At 43.3% G+C, this 19,122-nt stretch overlaps 1 protein-coding gene across 2 annotated transcripts in view; it reads right to left on the bottom strand.

Annotated features, from left to right (window-relative positions):
- Positions 1-3,365: 3,365 nt before the first annotated feature.
- LOC135993103 (monocarboxylate transporter 2-like) overlaps positions 3,366-19,122 on the bottom strand; it is a 35,634-nt gene continuing 19,877 nt past the window's right edge. For both annotated transcript variants that reach the window (XM_065642719.1, XM_065642720.1), the window contains exons 2-4: positions 11,967-12,110; positions 6,322-7,197; positions 3,366-3,679 (exon numbers count right to left, since the gene is read on the bottom strand). In XM_065642719.1, coding sequence (XP_065498791.1) covers positions 3,387-3,679; positions 6,322-7,197; positions 11,967-12,110 — 1,313 coding nt within the window. In that variant the 3' untranslated portion in view covers positions 3,366-3,386. The remainder of the gene's footprint in view (positions 3,680-6,321; positions 7,198-11,966; positions 12,111-19,122) is intronic.

Raw genomic sequence — 19,122 nt, forward strand, 5'->3', positions numbered from 1 at the left:
AGCTATTGAAATACAAAAGACATCTCATAATTGCACTACAATGGAAGTGTTAGCAATCATTCTTGCATGTCTGATATCCGAAACATGCCCCATGTGCCTAATACATGTATTTATGGTACAACCTCACACCTCTCAACTTTTCTACACAGGTGCTTTCTAGCCACAAGCATGCATGTAAATATGAATACTGTGTTCAATTTGCCACACAAATCGCTAAATTAGATGCACAGGAAGCTTGTACTCCTTCACAAGAGCTTTTTCTAATGGATATTTCATACTGCAGCAGTCATTTTTAATAACTGAAAATGTTCTTAGGAAAATCTGAGAGTTTTCCAAGCCTGGATTACAGCTTGAGCCTGAAAGGTGTTGCGTTCATGGGATTTGATTCAGCAAAGCATTTCTAGGGGTTTAAAGTACAGTTATTTGGGATCGCTTTGGAGCATTGATCACTGAGATGTTGTGATCAAAAGTCTGACCCCACAGTGGGGGCAGGAGGCAGGGTAACCGGGAAGAGGCAGCCCACCCAACCGCCGACAACCAGCCGTCATCTCCAAAACTGTATTAAAATAGTCTGACTTCCCACATCATAGAAATAGTGCCATAATCTTAAATATGGTATCTGTTTCTATCACAGGAGGCTTGAGTAGGTTAAATGAAGTAGCTACTTAATGTTAGAAGACTTCTGAAGCCATAAAGAACTACTTACTCAATGTTAACAAGGGTGTCTCTTTTTCCAGAGGATTTTCATAGATAACTGGACAGAAAGCCTTTTTATTGAAAATGTTATCTGTATTAACACAGTTTTAAGATCTAAAAAGCTTGCTTTGGGTTTCTGCTAGGCAAATAGCCTTAGCATCAGCTCCTGCTGGGTCACTGTTCCCAGAATTAACTGATGTGACCTGGTGGGAAGGTATGAAAATTATCTTGTCAGACCCTTGCCAGGTCATTCTCAGCTACTTTCAGTCTCATCATGGGCCCACACAACTGAAGGTCTGAGTCAGGCTGGCCCAGATCACTGAAAATGTCAAAGAAACTGTGTGGCTAGGAGCTCCCAGTGGTCGTCCTGGAATCAGAGGCTGACCTAGAGTTGTATTACCATGTACATGGAGCCAGGACTAGAAACCCTATGAGGATAAATTCCTTACTGAATAGAAAGGCAGAATTACCCTACAGATCACAACAGGCAAATGTAAACTCATTTCATTTTTTATAAGAGTTTTATTAAGAATATTAAAGCTTCCAGAAGGCATATTGGAAAATGTTCAGGACCTTCTATCAATGCCTTTTTAACTGAAATACCATAGATATATTTGACAGAAATAGAGAATATTAAAAACGCAACAACAAAAGCCTAAGTATATTGTATAGATTTTATTTTTCAAAGAAAATGGAAGATACTACATAAGGATAAAATTTAATTCCTACTGAAGTCAATGGCCAAAGACCATTATTCTTTAGTGGAACAAAAGGTTTCACAGAAAAAGTTTTGTGCAAGAAGATGAAAGTGATCTAAATGTAAGCATATAGTACTTATGAAAGCATTTTTACAAGCCATTCTTCACAGTGTTTATACAAGTGATGACTAAATACAGTTCTTCGATGACAAAGTCATGTAAAAAAACTTTATCTGGTCACATAAGGGTGCCATTGAATCAAAGAAAGAGGAGACCTAGTCTGCAGCCTGGTGTTAGCTTCAGATTTGGGCGATTTGCCTCAGAAGTCCTTGTTTTTAATCCAGCCACTTGGAGCTAAATTCACAAAAGGCCAATGATTCATTTACATGATGCCATGTTCAGCATCCAGGGCTCTTCAGCAACAGCTGCTGATTATAAAATATATCAGTGCTCACTGTCAAAGTCCAGAAAACCCCAGCTCACAATTATCACCACTGGATGAGAGGCTCCTCAGCTCCAGCTCTGCATCAGTAACCTGGGGAAACTTTATTTCCTGAAACTGGATGGCATGAAGCCACCAGGTATTGCAGTGCTAGCACCAGGGAGGTGCCTAACATAGCCAAGGTGGGGGGCAGCTGTATTTGGATTTCCTCCAGGATGGATGCAACTCAGTCAGGTTAAAAAAAACACAACATGAGGTCGCAGCTCTAAAACAGTGTTTAAAATCATTAATCCTGAGTAGTACGAAGCACAAGGTAAGCAGGCTGCGCTGCAGAGAGGGCTGTGGTTTAATGCATGACTATCCATGGCTTTTCCTATTTTCTAGCAGGACACCTGTGCTCAGCAGGTGGGATTTCAGCCCCCACCCCCCTCAGCTGCCAGTGTTTTGCTTCAAGTAGGTGGCTGAGGGGCCCAACTCAGGGCAGTGGATCCCATTTCAGGTCTGGCATGCCTAAGCTTTATTCCTGATGCAGTAATGCCCATAGCTCCTCTGTGCTTCAGTTCTTCATTTGCAAAATTAATTAATAGTAACACCACTTACTGCCTCACCAGAGTGTTGTAAAAGAAAAAGCATGCTAAAACCAGTAAGGCACTCAGATATTGGATAATAAGGACTTTGTAACCTCCTAGGGAACATTTTAAAGAATTTCACTGTTTGAATGTAGATCAAAGTTTAAGCCCATTAAAACTAAATTTCTGCCCTGCGCAGACAAAGGACCTGGAAGAAGGATTCCTATAGCGTGTTGGCCTTGTGCTGGCCCTCTGCAAAACGTCACCTTTCTCAAGGCATTTTGTAAATGCAGAAGTCCCTGAAAAAATTCCCTGGTCAAGCAATGATGAACCACCTACTTCCTAGTTCTTTCCTAGCATGCGCCATCCAGAAGGACCGGCTGCCTTGCTGCCACTTCCCACACATATCTGTACTGCCCTTCTTCTCTTCAGTCAGCTCTCTCGTGGTGGATTTAAGATGAGTGTAAGGTCTGTTTTACATTTCCATGACCCAGGGGTGCAAGTCACAGTGCAGCTGCCAGTGGAAGGCAGCACCAAATCCCTGGGACAATTCTGACACTGCAGTCAAAAACAGTCAAAGAATTTTGACCCCATGATGAGAAGATCCAGCCACCACAGTACTCAATGCAAAGCCTGTTCAGGCTGCTGGAAGGGCCCTGCATTGACTCCGATGGCCACTGGCCTGAGTAGAGCTGTAGTACAGGGAATAAAAGTAGGGTATCAGTTACACCCTTACTCAGCCCCTCTGGGAAATGTGAAATATCTGAAGAAAAATGTTGCAGGACCTTTGGTATACAAACGGATACTGCACTGTGTGTCCCAGCACTGTATAAGAAATTCGACTTGTTCTCTTCTGTCTTCTCCTACACCAAAGAGGATGCACATGGCACAGCATAGGCCAAAATTTAAAAACATACTGAGATTTCACAGCTGGGGAAAGTAACCCAGAAGTAATTTCCCATTCAGCCCACAAGAACAGGTTTAAACTTCATTTGCACCGTTCACTTCCTTCTTTAGTCCTTCTTGTTCCTCTCTTAAAGGTTCCAGCTCAGGCCCATCCTGTGTGGTTTCTTTGTTCCAGTTATTTCTGCCTTCATTTTCTGTCCTTACAGGTTTAGGGTCCTCTTCTTTTGCCTTTCTTTCCTTCTCCTCCTTGGCAAGCATACGATAATTATAATAATTCATGATGAACAGGAAGGTTCCTGCCAGGACCATCACAACCCCACATTTAATGAACATATATTTATAGTCCCCAAAGGTATCGATAAGAGTTCCTGTAAAACATTTATTTAAAAACAAAAGGAAAAGAAACTTAGAGATGAAGGCAATACTATTGTGTTTTCAGATCCTAAATACAAAGGGACACATCTGTGGCTTTAGGATAAGACATCCTCTGTATTCCTGATCTCTCCCAGAAATACTCTGATCCTGCAAATACTTTTCAAGTGTTCCACTATATAGCCTGTGGGTAGTTAACACTGATATAGGTAATACTACCAATACTTTGTACAGTTAAGTAGAAGGGGACAAAGAACCTACATTGAAAAGTCTGTACTTCTCAGGCACACCTATTTTTTCCATGCAGAAACTAAATCCTCTGGTCACAGCGTCTCCAAGATGGTCTTCCAGTTGAGTCCAGTGATCATCTACAAGAACATCCATTCAACCTGGTGTCCTCAGGCTGCCAGCAAAAGCAGCAGCTTTCGGGAAGACCTTCATGAGATGACACCTGGCCACTGGGTCTCATCTCAGACTCTTGATAAAGACCCACCAATTTATTCCACCACGGGTCATTCACCAGCATTATAGGGGACTCAGCTTTTGGTCACAGCTGCCCTTGCTGCATTTATACTTGTGAGCTGAAGATGAAAGGGCACTGTGTGGAAGTGGAAAACATTAGTTCCAGGGAAAGCAAAGATGATGCTGTCAATGTCAGATAATTTCAATGCCAAGACAAACGTGACAGGTTCCTCTCAAAGGTTAATGCCTCTGCTACGGAGTTACAGAGTAATTGAAGGGAGACGGCTTAATTGAAATGTCAGTGTTCTCCATTATGTCAAAATGTAATGCAAATCTTATTGGGATTATGATCCTGAACATTAATTCCCATTTACTGGCGCAACATAGACCATTCTTAATACCCCAAATACTAATTAAAGTAAGACCCACTCCTAACCTGGCCTTCACAGTACAGACAGTCCTCCTTGAAACTGGCTCATCATCCATCAGCTCTCTGACTTTTTGGAATATGTTCTCCTCCTTAAAAAGAGGGATCTTTAATTACTTCCTGACTGACCCCTAATGTTGAAAAGCTGATGATTAATTATCCCACTGCATTACACTAACAAGGGATTTTATGGCCACCAAACAGATTTCACAGAATCACAAAAATAATATTTTTTAACTGGTTTGGGTCAACATTTCTTCCTGAATCATTCCTAGATGTTGTGGAACACCATTTTCAATGCACTATATTTTTCATGTTACTGGTGAAACATCAACCAAATGCTAATTGCAACAATTTTTTCCTTTTCTGCTAATCAGGATGACCTAGAGGTCTCCTAAATAGGTTTCAATGAGAGTTTTAATGAGTAGAGTATTGCAAAATTCAACAGTAGGATAGTCTTGCCTCTTTTCCTTTGAGAATAAGATAAAGTCATAAAACACACTGGGAACAATTTACTTAGTTCATTAAAGCAGAACCCTGCAGTAGGTTATTAAAATGCCAAAGAACCAATAAATTTGCTGCTTCTTAAAATGGTGGGGAAAACCCTACAAAACTAATATTACTGATTATCACATAGAACTACTTTAGTCTCATTAGCAGCCTCTGGTCATTATCTTAATCTTCCACACAGAAAATTATATAATTCAGAAAATGGTCGGTTTTAAATTGTATTTTGTTTGTCATTAATTAAATAATGAATCTCTATGACAGCAAGAGGATACAGCTGCTTCTGTCACGCTGTATGAGCTCTATAGTAATATGAAGAACTAAATGGTTCTGTAAAATGTGTCATAGAGAGTAGTAGCCAGATCTCAGTTGTGGATCCAGGAAATGGGTTAAAACTACCTTCTTTCTGGTCTTTCTTAAATTTATTATGATACTGCCATACCAAAAGAATTAGCAGAGTTTAACTTGTATATATCCAAATACAGAAAGCAAACACAACTTAATTAAACATTTTAGCATATTTAAAGGTAATCAGCTACCATGCCAGTTATTCTAGCTTGCACACAAGTGAAATGCTGATTGCAGGACAGGACATATAGATAGGATGGTATCTATACACTGAGTGGATGTCACCTATAAAGTCATTTAATTCATAGTCAGCTGGAAGTTCAATATCGTCAGCATGGACATTTGAGGGTCTCTGTCTTTTGATATTTCAAACCATGTCATCCAAAATAAACCTTTTTTAAAAATTTTTGGAACAGCCATAAATCTATCAGATATTCTGAGATGACTGAAATCCCTAAGTGGAACTACTCAGAGCCTTAGAGACAAATAGCAAATACTAGGTCTGAGTTGACAAGAGGATTTCATAGAACTGTTGTGTTTTACTGTGATTAAATTGCAGTCGACTCCAGCCTTTTGCAACAGGCTCTCCAGGAGGAGAGGTTCTTGGTGTTGCACAAGTCCCACTCTGCAAGTTCAGTTTAAGTATTTGAAGGGATAAGGGACTAAAATATCACTCTGGAAACTCTTGACTTCAACTGTCGGACTATACAGAAAAGAGTAAAGAAGAAATGCTGCAGGAGACACCTAGGACCTGCCTTCTCAGTCCAATTACTAGTGGAAAAACTGTGGGTGGGAAGCAGAGAAAACACATATAATATCACTTACAAACTGTGCTTGCAAGAGGTTAAATATAAGTGACAATTCAGTGGAAGCAAAGGAAGAAATTACACTCACCTCCGATAGGCGGTCCCAGCAATATCGTGCAGCATTCCGCAATGGTGACCAGGCCAACAGCGCTTGTGAAGCGGGCAGCTCCCACGAGGTCCATGAGCGTTTCAAAAAGCATGGCACAAACCATGCCGAAGGCCAAGCCAAAAAAGATGGAGTAAACAACGAGCCCCGTGTAGCCAGAAGCCAGCGGGCACAGAAGGTGGCAGGTGCCGTTGAAAGTAATGGCGAAGCTGAAAAAGTATTGAATTCGTGGCCTCACCCACTTGCTGTTTGCAATGATGCCAGTGGTAGGTCGGGCAATCATATCCACGATAGCAAGAATCGAAAGGAGGAAAGCAGCTGAATATTCGTCAATGCCGATGTGTTTTGCATAGGGTGCCAGAAAAACGATGGGGGCAAAAAAACCCAGGAACATGAGTACATTTCCGATCAGGTAAATCAAGAACCCTCTGTGCTTAAAGAGGGAGAAATCAAGGTACTGATTGATTTTTTCACAACAGTCCTTTCCTCCTTCCTCTTCTGTTTTGGTCTCCGTGGGGACGTTCGTGGGGCCACTCATTTCCATGGCATCCTTAGTGACCTGTTCTTTCAGAGTGCCCTTCCCTTCCTCAGTTGTGTGGATTTTGACTGACGCTGTGGCTGCCCTGATGGGTCGGAAGAGAGCTCCTGCCACACAGCAGTTTAATAAAATTGCCCCAAGAATTAAAAAGCTGCCCCTCCAGCCAAAATTGTCAAAAAGGAACTGGTTGAGAGGAGCCAGGGTGCAAAGCATCACAGGGCTGCCTGCCATAGCAAGGCCGTTTGCAATGGGTCTTCTCTTCAGAAAGTATTTCCCTATCATTATCACTGATGGCTGAAGGTTGAGGGCAAGGCCAAATCCTGGAACAGAGAACAATAGCTGAGATACACAAAGGAAGATTTGAGACCCATTTATCCTCAGGCACATTCATGGACAACTGGTCCACTGGTGGCTCTTCAACATGATAGTCTGGATACAAACTTTGCTCAAGATATCCCTAAGCTTCTTGCTGCTGCATTTGGGTAACCAGACCCCAGAAAGACACTTTTGGTCAGAAAACACCCTTCCTTTTGCACTGCAGATCTCTAGGGTGGCAAACCTAGCACAAAGAGTTTGCTTCAGAATAAATTGAAACGATATCCTCAATGAATGCTGGCTGGTTTTGTCCAGACACAGCAGCCTTGTCGGAGGAAAGGATATATCTATTTAAAAAAAAAAAAATCACAACTCCCAATTTGAAGAAGGTTGTTCTGGCTTGGACAGTGCTAACCAACCAAGTGCATCCTTCTCACACATGGCTGGGGCTGGCAACCCCTTCCACGAGTGGTGGGTACCCAACACTGCGGCCAGGCTGACAGACCTGCACAGAAAATAACGTCACCCTTCTCAGCCGCTACTCATGTGGTGGTGTGAGCAATTCAGGTCTGATGCAAAAGATTAAGAGGTCTGCAAGTACACAGCAAAAGAGCTACTGAGGATGCTAATTAAACAGGACCCTAGAGTGTTTCTTTTAATTAAAATGTATTTTTATTGCATTTAGATATTTAAATGGTACTATAAATCTGCATTGCTAATTCAGTTAGCCAGCTTCTCTTCCACAGGTGAAATCTGAAGGCAGAGATAGCAAATGCTGTGATGGTCTCAACTATCAGTGGTTCTGTTTGAGAGAACTAGCATATAATAATCTCTGCTTTTCAAACATTTCTATGATGTTCAGTATTTCCTTAAAAAGTTAAATTTTCAGAACTCCATAAAAATGACATTTTAAAATCATGCCACATATTTTCCACCCTATCATCCAGGAAAGAATGAGCCACATTAGAACAAAGCATAAATGTAATCCTTGAAGTGATTATACCAGAGAACATGAAACCTGAAAACAGGGTCATGCAGATTTTTTCTTGTTCATTAGTCTATATAATTAGTTTGTTTAACTGTGCAGTACATAATTAGGCATATTGCTTTACAGAAGAGAATTTAGAAAGGTCAAGGTCCTCAAAATTAATTAAGGAACACTATCATTAGTCACTGATAGAGTAGAACCCAACTGATGCAGCCCAATTCAACCGATGTTGGATAGCTTCAGTTTGAATTGTTTTACAAAATTATGATTTTTGCCAAGTCTAAGATTCTTTTAAAAAAAAAATAATTGGAAATTTACAGCATTAAAAATAAATTGAAATGGCAACAGATTAAAATGAGTCTTGCTATGAAAGACATTCTCAGCATGAACTTTTCTAGATAGTCCATATATTTGGTAGGGCATGCCTTTGGGAAGTGCAGGCTGCTCATAATGCCTAAAGGGCCAAATTATTCCCTGTGAGAGGACTGACCCGAGAACTATGGAGGCAAAACACAGCCTTGGTTAGAGAACGCCCTTGATGGTGCTCAGACAGAGCAATGCATCTTCTTTCACCTGAGAAGATGCAACACAGGGGATCAGAGTTTGCTTTAACTCCGTATTTCCCAGGCTGGCAGGTAGGGGCAGAAACTGAACCATCATTTCCATAGAATCATTTCTGGTAGGGACCTACCACATGTCGTGCGAAGAAGGAAAATCAGACTGGATGCCAGCTACTCACTTAAACAATAATCAACTCAAATATTTTATTATGTGAACATTAATTTGCCAGTCAGACAAATCTAATTTAACATTACCTCATGCTCTTCCCATTAATTAAATTTGGAGAGTTTCAAATGGACTGACTGGAATTTCAATTTACTTTAAGCTTTTGGCTGACATTAGTTGGAAATATTTATATCCATTTTATTCCAGTTTTCAGAAACTACAGCAGGTTTTTCATGGCTGAAATCATTACTCATACAACCACATTTTCTCCCTGGGGATACGACAGAGAGGCCTATTGGTGGTGTTGCATGAACAGAAGCAAGCTTGTGCCAGAAGGAGCATCCTTCCCTAGATTAAATACATCTCCCTCATATTAGAAGGAAATTGGTGGTTCAGGAATGAGCTGTGTAGCTGTTGATTTTGTTCTTACTTTATTAGCAATGGAAGATTCTACCATGTATTTCAATGGTCAACATTAACAGCTGAGGTAAAGACTCCCATCTCATTAGTCAATGTCTTACACCCTGGATGCCATTTTATTTTGTGATGGTCTAATTGAACTAAACTCTGACCAGTGGTTACTGTCTTGTATTTAGCTTTGAAATTTGCTGCTACTACCTCAGACTTGAAGAAGAGGTTGCATGCCTAAACACCTATTTTATGCATCTAGGCTGACACCTATCCAGGTCAACAGCTTACAAACCCCATTTCTTTTTCTAAGTGCTATAGGGAAACAAGTGAGGAAGAGAACATGGGGTTTACAGTGTAGGCAAAGTGCCTCGTGACCCCCCCAGCTCGATGCCATCAAGGACAGGGCTGCCTCCAGCAGCAGAGCCCGGCCCCTGCTCCGCAGGCAAATGGAAAAAGACAAAATCGAGAAAGTGATTGAGATCGCCGTGTCTAATCCCTCCACCACAAACAGATATATCCTGCTCTGCTCCTCTGCAGAGATTTCTATTAATATGCCAAAGGCACAGGACTGTAGCAGAGACCTCCTAGTACCAACTACATTATTTTTATCTTAATGTCTGTGAATTACATGAACATGGTCATTTATGTCAGTCTGTTTCCTTTTCAGGATAGTAGGACGGAGGCTAGAAAGAGCAAGATATTTACAGGTTGCTTCACAGTCATTGCTAATCTCCTTCACAGAAGTCTCTCTCTTCATACAGTAATGCTGTCTCGGCCGCATGACGAGCAGGCAGCTCCATAATTGCCCTTGAATGCTTCCATGTTAGGCCTGACCAGCAAAAGCACTTCAGGCGTAATTAGAGGCATCAAGCATGTTAGCAGGATTACAAGCGTCTTCCTCTCTCTGTCAAATTAATATTCCCTCACTAGCACACACACACCGTGCCTGGAAATGATGGTTTGTTAGCTAAGACCTGATCCATACAGCTGTCCTCATTCACCAAGCAGGAGAGAGAGACATACACGACAAAAAATGTGCTTTGCTCTGAGGAAACATCACGGCATTAAAGACGAGGGAGACATGAGGGCAGCTTTGCCCCTGTATCCTGTTGTTGGCACTATCAACTCTCTGGGATGGGCAGTGGACCAGATTTGGACCAAAAAAGAGCAAGGTCTTCATAAACCCTAGGTCCATTGGGGTTAGGCACGAAGTTCCCTCCTGGCACATTTTTACACAAGTACCTTTGAAAATAGGAGTTGGTGCCTCCTTACAGCACTGCTCCTTGTCTGAGCCCTTCTGTTCTCCAGAATGCATGTATTTTTAGCAAAGGATTTATGGTTTCCTTGTGCTAATACACCATTAGTCAACTTGCTAGATGACATTTGTTTAGAAGGGAATAATTCAAGCTCATGCATTGATAAATATGGAATTAATCTATGGGAGACATTGGTTATTTTTATTTCTCACCACTTTGTTTCTGGAATCTCTTTCAAGGAATCTGCAAGATTTATGCATTCAGTAATACCACAGTTTCATCTAATTACTGTGACTCTTCTTCAAAAGAGTAAGGTTTAAGAGAGGGAATCCTACATGGGGATTTATTCACTACCGTAAAGATTTAATAAAGCAATATTGGTGTAGGAGAACAGGATGACAAACTTTCTATACCAATTTACTTTGCTAGTGGCTGGTTGTATTGATTTTAAATATTGAGCTTACACTTTTCATGTTCAGAAAGCAGCAACACTTAATGCGACTGCAGAGAGATAGGGAACATTCATTAAAACATACACTTTGAACCTCAAAAGCCAGTTTTGAACTCATTGTGTCATGATTTCAAGTAGATGTCCTAGCTGCACTGGAAGAAACATTGGCTGCCCCTTAGCCAAAATAATCAAACAAAAATGCTTACAATTAAGCATCTATACTTACACAGGAGAAGAACTCTAATCCATCTACCTTTAAAAACAATAGCCCAGCACCTGCAGGCTGTAAAGATGCTGGACTGAGCCTATGCCTTCTCCTGCTTGAGTTTCCAATATGGAAATTCATATTTCAATATGGAAAACTCAAATTATAACTTCAATAAGGAAATGTAGATTTATTATTTTCTCAATATGGAGAATATTGCACATTTTCAATCAACTCTAATGGTTATTATTTTCAGATAAAGGACCTCCTAACCTCGCAAGTAAGCAAAGGGCAAGTAAACCAAAGCAAACTCCCGAAATCTCATTTCATATATCTCATAGAGGGAATATAACACGCAGTTATACTGGAACACTTGTGCTTGCTTTATAGTTGCACTTGTATCTCGAAGGGCTGGCCTTACCCAGGGCAGAGCGCAGTCAACCTGCATTTGCTTCAGCGGGAGCTCAGGGCACTGATGTCCATCCTCACCATTGCCTCTGGTGGAGAGCACTCAGCTGCAAAGACCTGCTAGGATCCCGCACGCGATGTCCGGCCAGGAACACGGCGCTTAGCAGGGGATATGTTCTTTGCTAAAGCTCATCTGGAACAGCTGACAAGCCGGGGCCCCTGTCCCACCAGGTTCCCATTGCGTTTGGCTGAGGTGCCCCAAGGGAGGGTGCCCAAGCCACCAGAAGTGAACCTCAAGTGAGGGTGGAAAAGAGACGCTTTGTTCTTACCTGTAATGAATCCCACGCAGATGTAGAGCTGCAGGATGCTGGTGCAGAAGGCGGCTGAGACCATCCCGACACCACAGAGCAGGCCTCCGAATATAACCACAGGTCGGCTGCCATAGCGGTTTACTAGAATACTGCTAATGGGACCTGCGGAAAGAGTGCAAAACGGTCCTTGAGGCAGGTATCTTCTGGCAGAAGGGCACGTTTGACAGAAAGCAGGTAAAACTCTGCAATATCAGTGTCCCTGAGGTGCTGCTGACAGCTTCTAGGGTGACTTCAGGAAGAGAATGGAAAAAGAGAGAAAGATGATCTGCACTGTGTGGAGACGGCAGCATGTCCCATGCCACACAGGGGCTGTGTAGTCAGTGACAGCTCCTGCCACCAGGACTTTAACATGTCATCAGAGAAGGCAAACAGCAATTACAAACCAGGTGAACACATGACTCCAACTTAAGAGCTTCTTGATTTATTATGATACTAAACCATATGCACAAAGCAGTGGTTCATATTACGAGGCTGGTATCATGAATACTGTTGCATTTTTAATGACTATTTAATGCAATTCCAATACTGCTGACCAGGACTGAAGCTTCGGCAGAACAGTTGTTAATTAAATCTTAATGGCAGTCTACGTAGGTAGAAACAGTTTGAGATGATGGATTAGCCAGAGCTCAAAAGAACCAGTTTGGTCTTGCATTTATGTAAAGAGGTGGTTCAGGCAAGTGCAAAATTACAAAAGAGGGAAATGGCTTTAAAAAGACCGTCCACAATGAAAGGAAGCATTGAAATTTGGGGAAATATAACATGCCAGCAGCTTTGGGCAGAGGAGGAAAGAAGGGAGATCTTGTGTATAGTAGTCTCGACTACCTGGAGGACCAGTAAAAATCAGAATCACAGAATAATAAATGTTGGAGGGACTTTAAAGGTCGCAGGACCAACCTCCTGCTTGAAGCAGAGACAACTTCGAAGTTAAATCAGGCTGAGAAGTCAGAACGAGAGAAAGCAAACTGAGCAGGAAAGAGTGGTCCAGAAGTCAAGCGATGAGATGTAAGAAAAGGATTCTATATTAGTCAAAAACCCTGAAGGAAAAAGCTGCAAAAATTATAATGGAAATGAAGCAGGGGAATATAGGCAGCATTTAGTATCTTATCTGACTATTTCTGGTGCTACTCAGCACACGGCAATGGTGTTCCAGAGCCCAGTGTGCTTGTTTGCCTTCATTCCTGCCATTAAGAGCAGGCCACACTGTCCACATACCGATTACTAGAAACGGGTATTTTAAACTTACAGGCAACTCTGAAGAGTTTGACTGTGGAATCGACCTCACCACAGAACCATTTGGAAGTATATTTACCTTTGCTTAAATAATCTCATCCAGAAATAGTGCCAGAGCTCTTTCCAGACCCTGCAAACTACAGCACACTTGAGCACAGGAGCTAGATGCAATGTCCCCTCAGCATGGCTCACAGCATCCGAACAAGTTCTCAGCTGTTAGAATGTTCAAGAATAAAAACCAGTAGGTACGACCAGTTTAATCTAGGGAATAAAGCCCATTGTTACATCTGTAACGTGTAAAATACTTTCCACTAGATGTAAAAACACTCATAAATGAAATACACATCAGCACAGTCTTAGCACCATCCTTGTAACTGAGTGGCCTGTAAGTTGGTCCCATCAAATGTGCCATTCAATTAAAACTTCTGCAAGTGTATAATTATGTGGAGAGTTTTTTCTCCTAATCCTGTAACTACATCCACATGAATGCATCGTTTTTCTGCACAGAGCGCTACAGCGTTCAGTAAGAAGTTCCGGGGAAACAGATACATAGATCAGATCAGCACAGCAGGAAAGGGACCCTTTTCTCACTGAGCCTCCCCTGGTCAGGGCCTGGACTTGCATCATGCTTGAGCTGCTCTCAGCATGTCCTATAATTCAACAGATCGAGCCAGTGTTCCTCGGAAAGGCACCAACACATTCATCTGCAGCCTAAGGGCATACAACTCTTATATTTTTCAATTTTCCACATGTCCACATTTCTCCAGAATCAATCTAATTACTCAGCTAAGAAAATATGGTTTCAATTACCTTCTCCTCCTGGAAGGAGGCTTTCACATTAGCCCTAAAACTACAGTGTATCATGCTAAGGAGCAGAGCCCTTAAGAGGGGCCCATAAGATTTCTTCTATAAGATTTAAAGCCCATAAGATTTCTTCTAAGGCCCCCCTCCTGCTCTGATTTGGAGCAGCTCCCAGGGAAAGAAGCCTCTGCTATGAGAAGGAAAACAAAATGCTCACTTATGTCCCACTCTTGCAACACCCACCTCAGGAGAGGGGGAATATGAATCCACGTCCCTCTCACTCCAGTCCATAAGCTGTCGTATTGGCTTCAGCCATCAGTAAGGATGGGTTTGGACCATGACAGCAGATGATGAGCTGGAAGGGGCAGGGGGTGGGACACACTCTGCTCTGCTTCCTGGCTATGGGTAGAGGGAGTGTATGAAAGCAAAAGCTCATATCCCAACTAGTGGCTTTACAAATAAGAGCACCCTTCCTGTGCCCCTGGGGTACCCTCCATGAGCGTGCAGTGTCCTCAACCACATCCCAAATTCCCCGCGATCACTTATCAAGCCACGAGACCACGATTTCTCCCTGTTCTTTTCTTGTGTGATCTCTCAGCAATGCTTTACAGCATGTCTGTGTGACCTTTAGCAAACAGCCTTCATCTGCTGTTGGCAGCATTACCAGTTTTACAGGGGGATAATCAGTCCCACTTGTTTGCCAGTCTAGGTGGGAGAGCTGTGTTCTCAAAGGTGTTACCTGCCTGGGCTGAGCCCAGCTCACAGGGAACTGTGTTTAACTTCGGAAGAAACTGTTGTGGTTACTATGAAGAAAATTAACTCAATACCTGTCAAAACCATCACAGCAGCATAAGCCTTTCTCCTTCGCAGCCTGAAACCTGAAGTCCAGGCCCTGCAAGCCTGCTTTGCTAAAGAAGCACCATGTCCAGGATCACAGCACACTCCTGTGAGTGACAGCATTTGATCTCCCTAACCAGCCTCACCCACGCAGGACTGAGGGCTGGAGACCTCTAATTAACTAAGTGCAGCCAGTTAGAGGAGAAAACAGCAACAGAGCATCTGAGCTAAACCTTTCCAGCCGCTGGAGAATCCACAGCGAAGGCCACGATGAGCACTCAGCCTCCAGGGAAAGCATCGGCTAGACCTACACTTTATGAGACACGGGAGAATCCAACCCAAGGCCTCAAACAGTTGGGAAACCAAACTTCCCTGAGCTGCTGCTCATAGGGCGAAGGTTTTTTAATAGTCCTGAGCAGACCTTTCAAATGCACTGAAGCAAATGCAAAATCACATCCCCAAAATTACTTCCACTTAAGTCATTTGGACCTAAAGAAATGTCCATAGGCTTTAACAGAGCAGCCTTTCAAAAGCTGTCCCATCTTTTAGCAGAAACCAGCGCACGCAATACGTCACATAGCTTTGCACACTTCAGCACGCAAAACCCTGCCAATTTGGGCAGGCATACAAAGCACAGCCGTACACCTGCACCCTGCCCAGATGTCTTCAGTGATCAGCATCACACCCAACAGAGCTAAATGCTCCTGCCCTGCTCTGCCACGTGCCACCCATAGCGCGTCTCTCAAGGGGGGCTGATTAGCCACCAAGCGTTGGATAACTTTAACTACAGTGTTCTGGGGAGCTTTGGAAACATCAAATAGCTCAAGTCAAAGCAGAGGAATTAAGAAGGAACAACAAAGCCAGCGCCACAGTTGTGGGAAATAGGAAACACCGTTACTGCTTTGCTTGCAGCTATTGCAAAAATTAAAAGTGTGACTGCCTCTGGAAATGTGGTGGAATTGAAAAGTGGGACCTGTCATTTACCAGTTATTCAGCCTGCATGAAAAGAATAAAGATGCAGTATATTACCACACAGAAACCAATTACTGTAACAACGTGTGCAGCTTAGATCCCAAGGCACCTCTACTTGCTAATACCTGCCTGGTCAAACATGCAGGAACCACAAGCTCCCTGTCCTAGCATCCAAACTAAATTATCCTTCCTTCCTTCAAGCCAAGGGCGGGAGAAGCTATCAGGACTCGGGGTGATTTTTGCCTCCTAATTTACAGTCAGGTGAGGACAGGGCAAAAGAAACAGCTGGCAAAGCTCTCAGAAAGCTGCCATTTACCTGGCTTGACATTGCAGAAGCAGCGACACGAATGGTGTCAGAGTCCTTGAAAAGCCACGGCAAGGAGCAAAAGCCACCTCAGCTGCTGAGCATGTCCCCAGTGCATGGGTTCTCAGAGACCAGAGCAGCCAGGGATAGCGTCGCCCAGCCAGCGCTGTCCCCACAACCCCACACCATGGCAGCATCGCAACTTCTAATGAGGAGATAGAAGTAAAATTTAATCACTCCCTTGCATCCCAATACATTACAAGGACAAGGCTGTCGACATGGGGACAGTGCTTCGCTGTGGGAAGGGATGGCATTTCCACCCACCCAACCTTAGGGAACAAGGCAGCCCCTTCCATGGCCCGGCAAGCGCCTTCCTTCCTCCCGACTAATTTCCAGCCACAGTGATAATTTATCGTCCATTGCAAGGAGATGACATGAGACAGCAGAGGGCACAGGGGGATGCTGAGCGTCGTCCTGCTGCTGGATTCACAGGACACTGCTGGGCGAAGCTCACCAATGGAGCAAGGACAGCCCGCTCAGAAATGCCTCGCTTTACACGCCAAGCCCTTGCAGAGCAGGGTGCGCACAAAGGCGGTGCTGCCTGCAGAAAAGCTCTGCAGTCTGCAGAGCTACAGTTCACACCAGATAGCCCCGAAAGATGCTGCTGGGATCAGGGCACTCCTGGAAGACTGATGTGATGTAAAGCGCTATCCTCAGCCCATATAAATCATGCTGGTTTAGTGCCTGCCCTGTATAAAGCCCCTCTTTTCTCATACCTGTGGCAGATTTCCATTCGCTGTTAGCTGGTACATGAAAGGCCATGTCAAAGAAGCTGATCTTGGTCACAAGTAAAACACAGTAACTCGCCGGTGGGAAATACAACAAGCTCTAACTCATTTGTTACCTTGTCCAATTACTTTTCACCTTGAGTCTGGTGTTTGCAGAAGTGAAAAGGACCCTGAAGAGGAGACTGGAACACCATAAAAAAAATGCAAAATACCCTGGACTCTCCTTTCTTCTCCTCCACAAAGCCAGGCCATCTTGTCATTTATTCTTTTTGAGCTGCTGAACTATGATCCAGAGAGGATCATAACGCAGAGTTGGCATTTAACAAGGAATATCAATCCAGACTGGCTTAAACTCTTGCAAGTATGACAGTGCTCAAAAAATAGACAACTGAATTGCCTTTCCGCTTTCCTCAATAAGCTTTATGAATTTTTTATGAGCTGCAAAACTTCCAGTGTTGACGCAAAACACAATGTACTTTTAACAAGGACTGAAACATTCTTCTCTCCCATACCTCTGACCATATAGATATAGATACAGATATAGATATATATGTATATATATCTCTCGCTCTCTCCCTTATTTGTAAAGTTTGGTTCGTCATTTTTTTCTTATTTAATACTAACAGGAACAGCTTTCTCCCTTTTCATTGGCATCTGGCTTGGATGAATTTCTGCTGAATTATTTCTGTGCAGGGCTCTCAGAGAAGCATCTAAGTGCTGAGACCCTGAAAGACAGACCCCGTAATGCAGAGGCCTCCATGCAATGTGGGTTATTTTCCAGATTTCACAAGACTGACCTTCTGACAGTGTAAAGTGGCACTGAGCCATTGCAAACATCATACCTCTGCTGGTAAGACCACGTGATGGCCATGCAGAAGATAAAAGAACATTAATTTAAAATAGGCCACTGCATGGTCCCCAGTGCTGGCAGATTTGGGACCGGGGTGCTCCCATTGCTGGGACTGCAACGTGAAGCTCAGCCTTTCCTTCTCTTCCACGATGACAAGGAGCTCTAAAGAGATGTTACTACACAGGGACATTGGTCAGCACCAAAAGAACTGCCCAGACAGTTAATATTTTCTAAACTGCTCTGAAAACACATAATACTAAGGAACTCAGCATGACATGACTGGCGTTGACTATGTGGAGTCACTACGGATGTAAGAAGGAATGGAGCTTACTCAGCTGGGAGGAAAGGGGGAAAATCATTTATACTAATAAAACAAAGTCTATTATTACACTAGTAGTAAAACAATGACAGGAGCAGGCCTGCAATTTCCTCAGTAATAATCTCATTCCCTTGGTGGAATAACAACACTGCCTTTGGCCTCGTAATTTATCCACCAGGGTACCAGCCCATTGTAACAGAGCAACCTCCTCATTACCCCGCAAATGAAAGCAAGTGCCCCCACATTATTAACACGCTGCCAGAATCCACCAACCTCCTGAGGAGGAGGGGATCAGCATCAGCAATCAGCACCCGGTAACGACGCACAGCCCAAAAGGGAGGGACTGGGAAAACATGGGGAACAATTGCACAGGCAGGGGGAAAGGGATGGCAAAACCTGCAGCCTTTCATGTTGTTTGCCTTGCTAGAAGTCCAAGGTTCAGGAGCTGGAGGGTTCAAGCTCTTGTTTGTCACCAGGGCTTGGAGAACTGCTACTCTCCAGCTGACCCGTATTAAATGAGCCCTCCACATGCCTGCTCCAGATCACCAGAGCATTGGTGGTACCTGGCAATAATACAGTGTATTATTAGCCTTAACTGCTTGTCAGATGGTTTGTTTTGCACCTGCAATGGCTGAGGAGCCCCCACACAACCAGTTCTTCCTCTGACAGGGCTGCTGGGGACAACATGGCCATGCATGGTGGTGCTGGAGGACAAGCAACAGTGAGCAAACACCCCAGGTGACAGCCAAGGTATCACATACACCTCCGCCACTCCCCAAAGGGCAGCTTCCAAAGAGCTGTCTACCCCTAAACAGCCCTGATGTCTTGTGTTAGTATTACTTGGCACTCCAAATAATACTTTTTAAATAAGGAAACTGAAGTCCAGCATATACAATAGCAGCTCCAACAGCCAACCAGTCACCAGAAGCTGCCACTCTTTCTTCCTCACAGGTGGGGAAAATGATCTGTACCTTAACAGGTCTTAGAGCTGAGGCAAATGCTGCAGTTTCAGC

The sequence above is a fragment of the Caloenas nicobarica genome, chromosome 11, assembly GCF_036013445.1.
Source record: "Caloenas nicobarica isolate bCalNic1 chromosome 11, bCalNic1.hap1, whole genome shotgun sequence".
NCBI classification, from domain to species: Eukaryota; Metazoa; Chordata; class Aves; order Columbiformes; family Columbidae; genus Caloenas; species Caloenas nicobarica.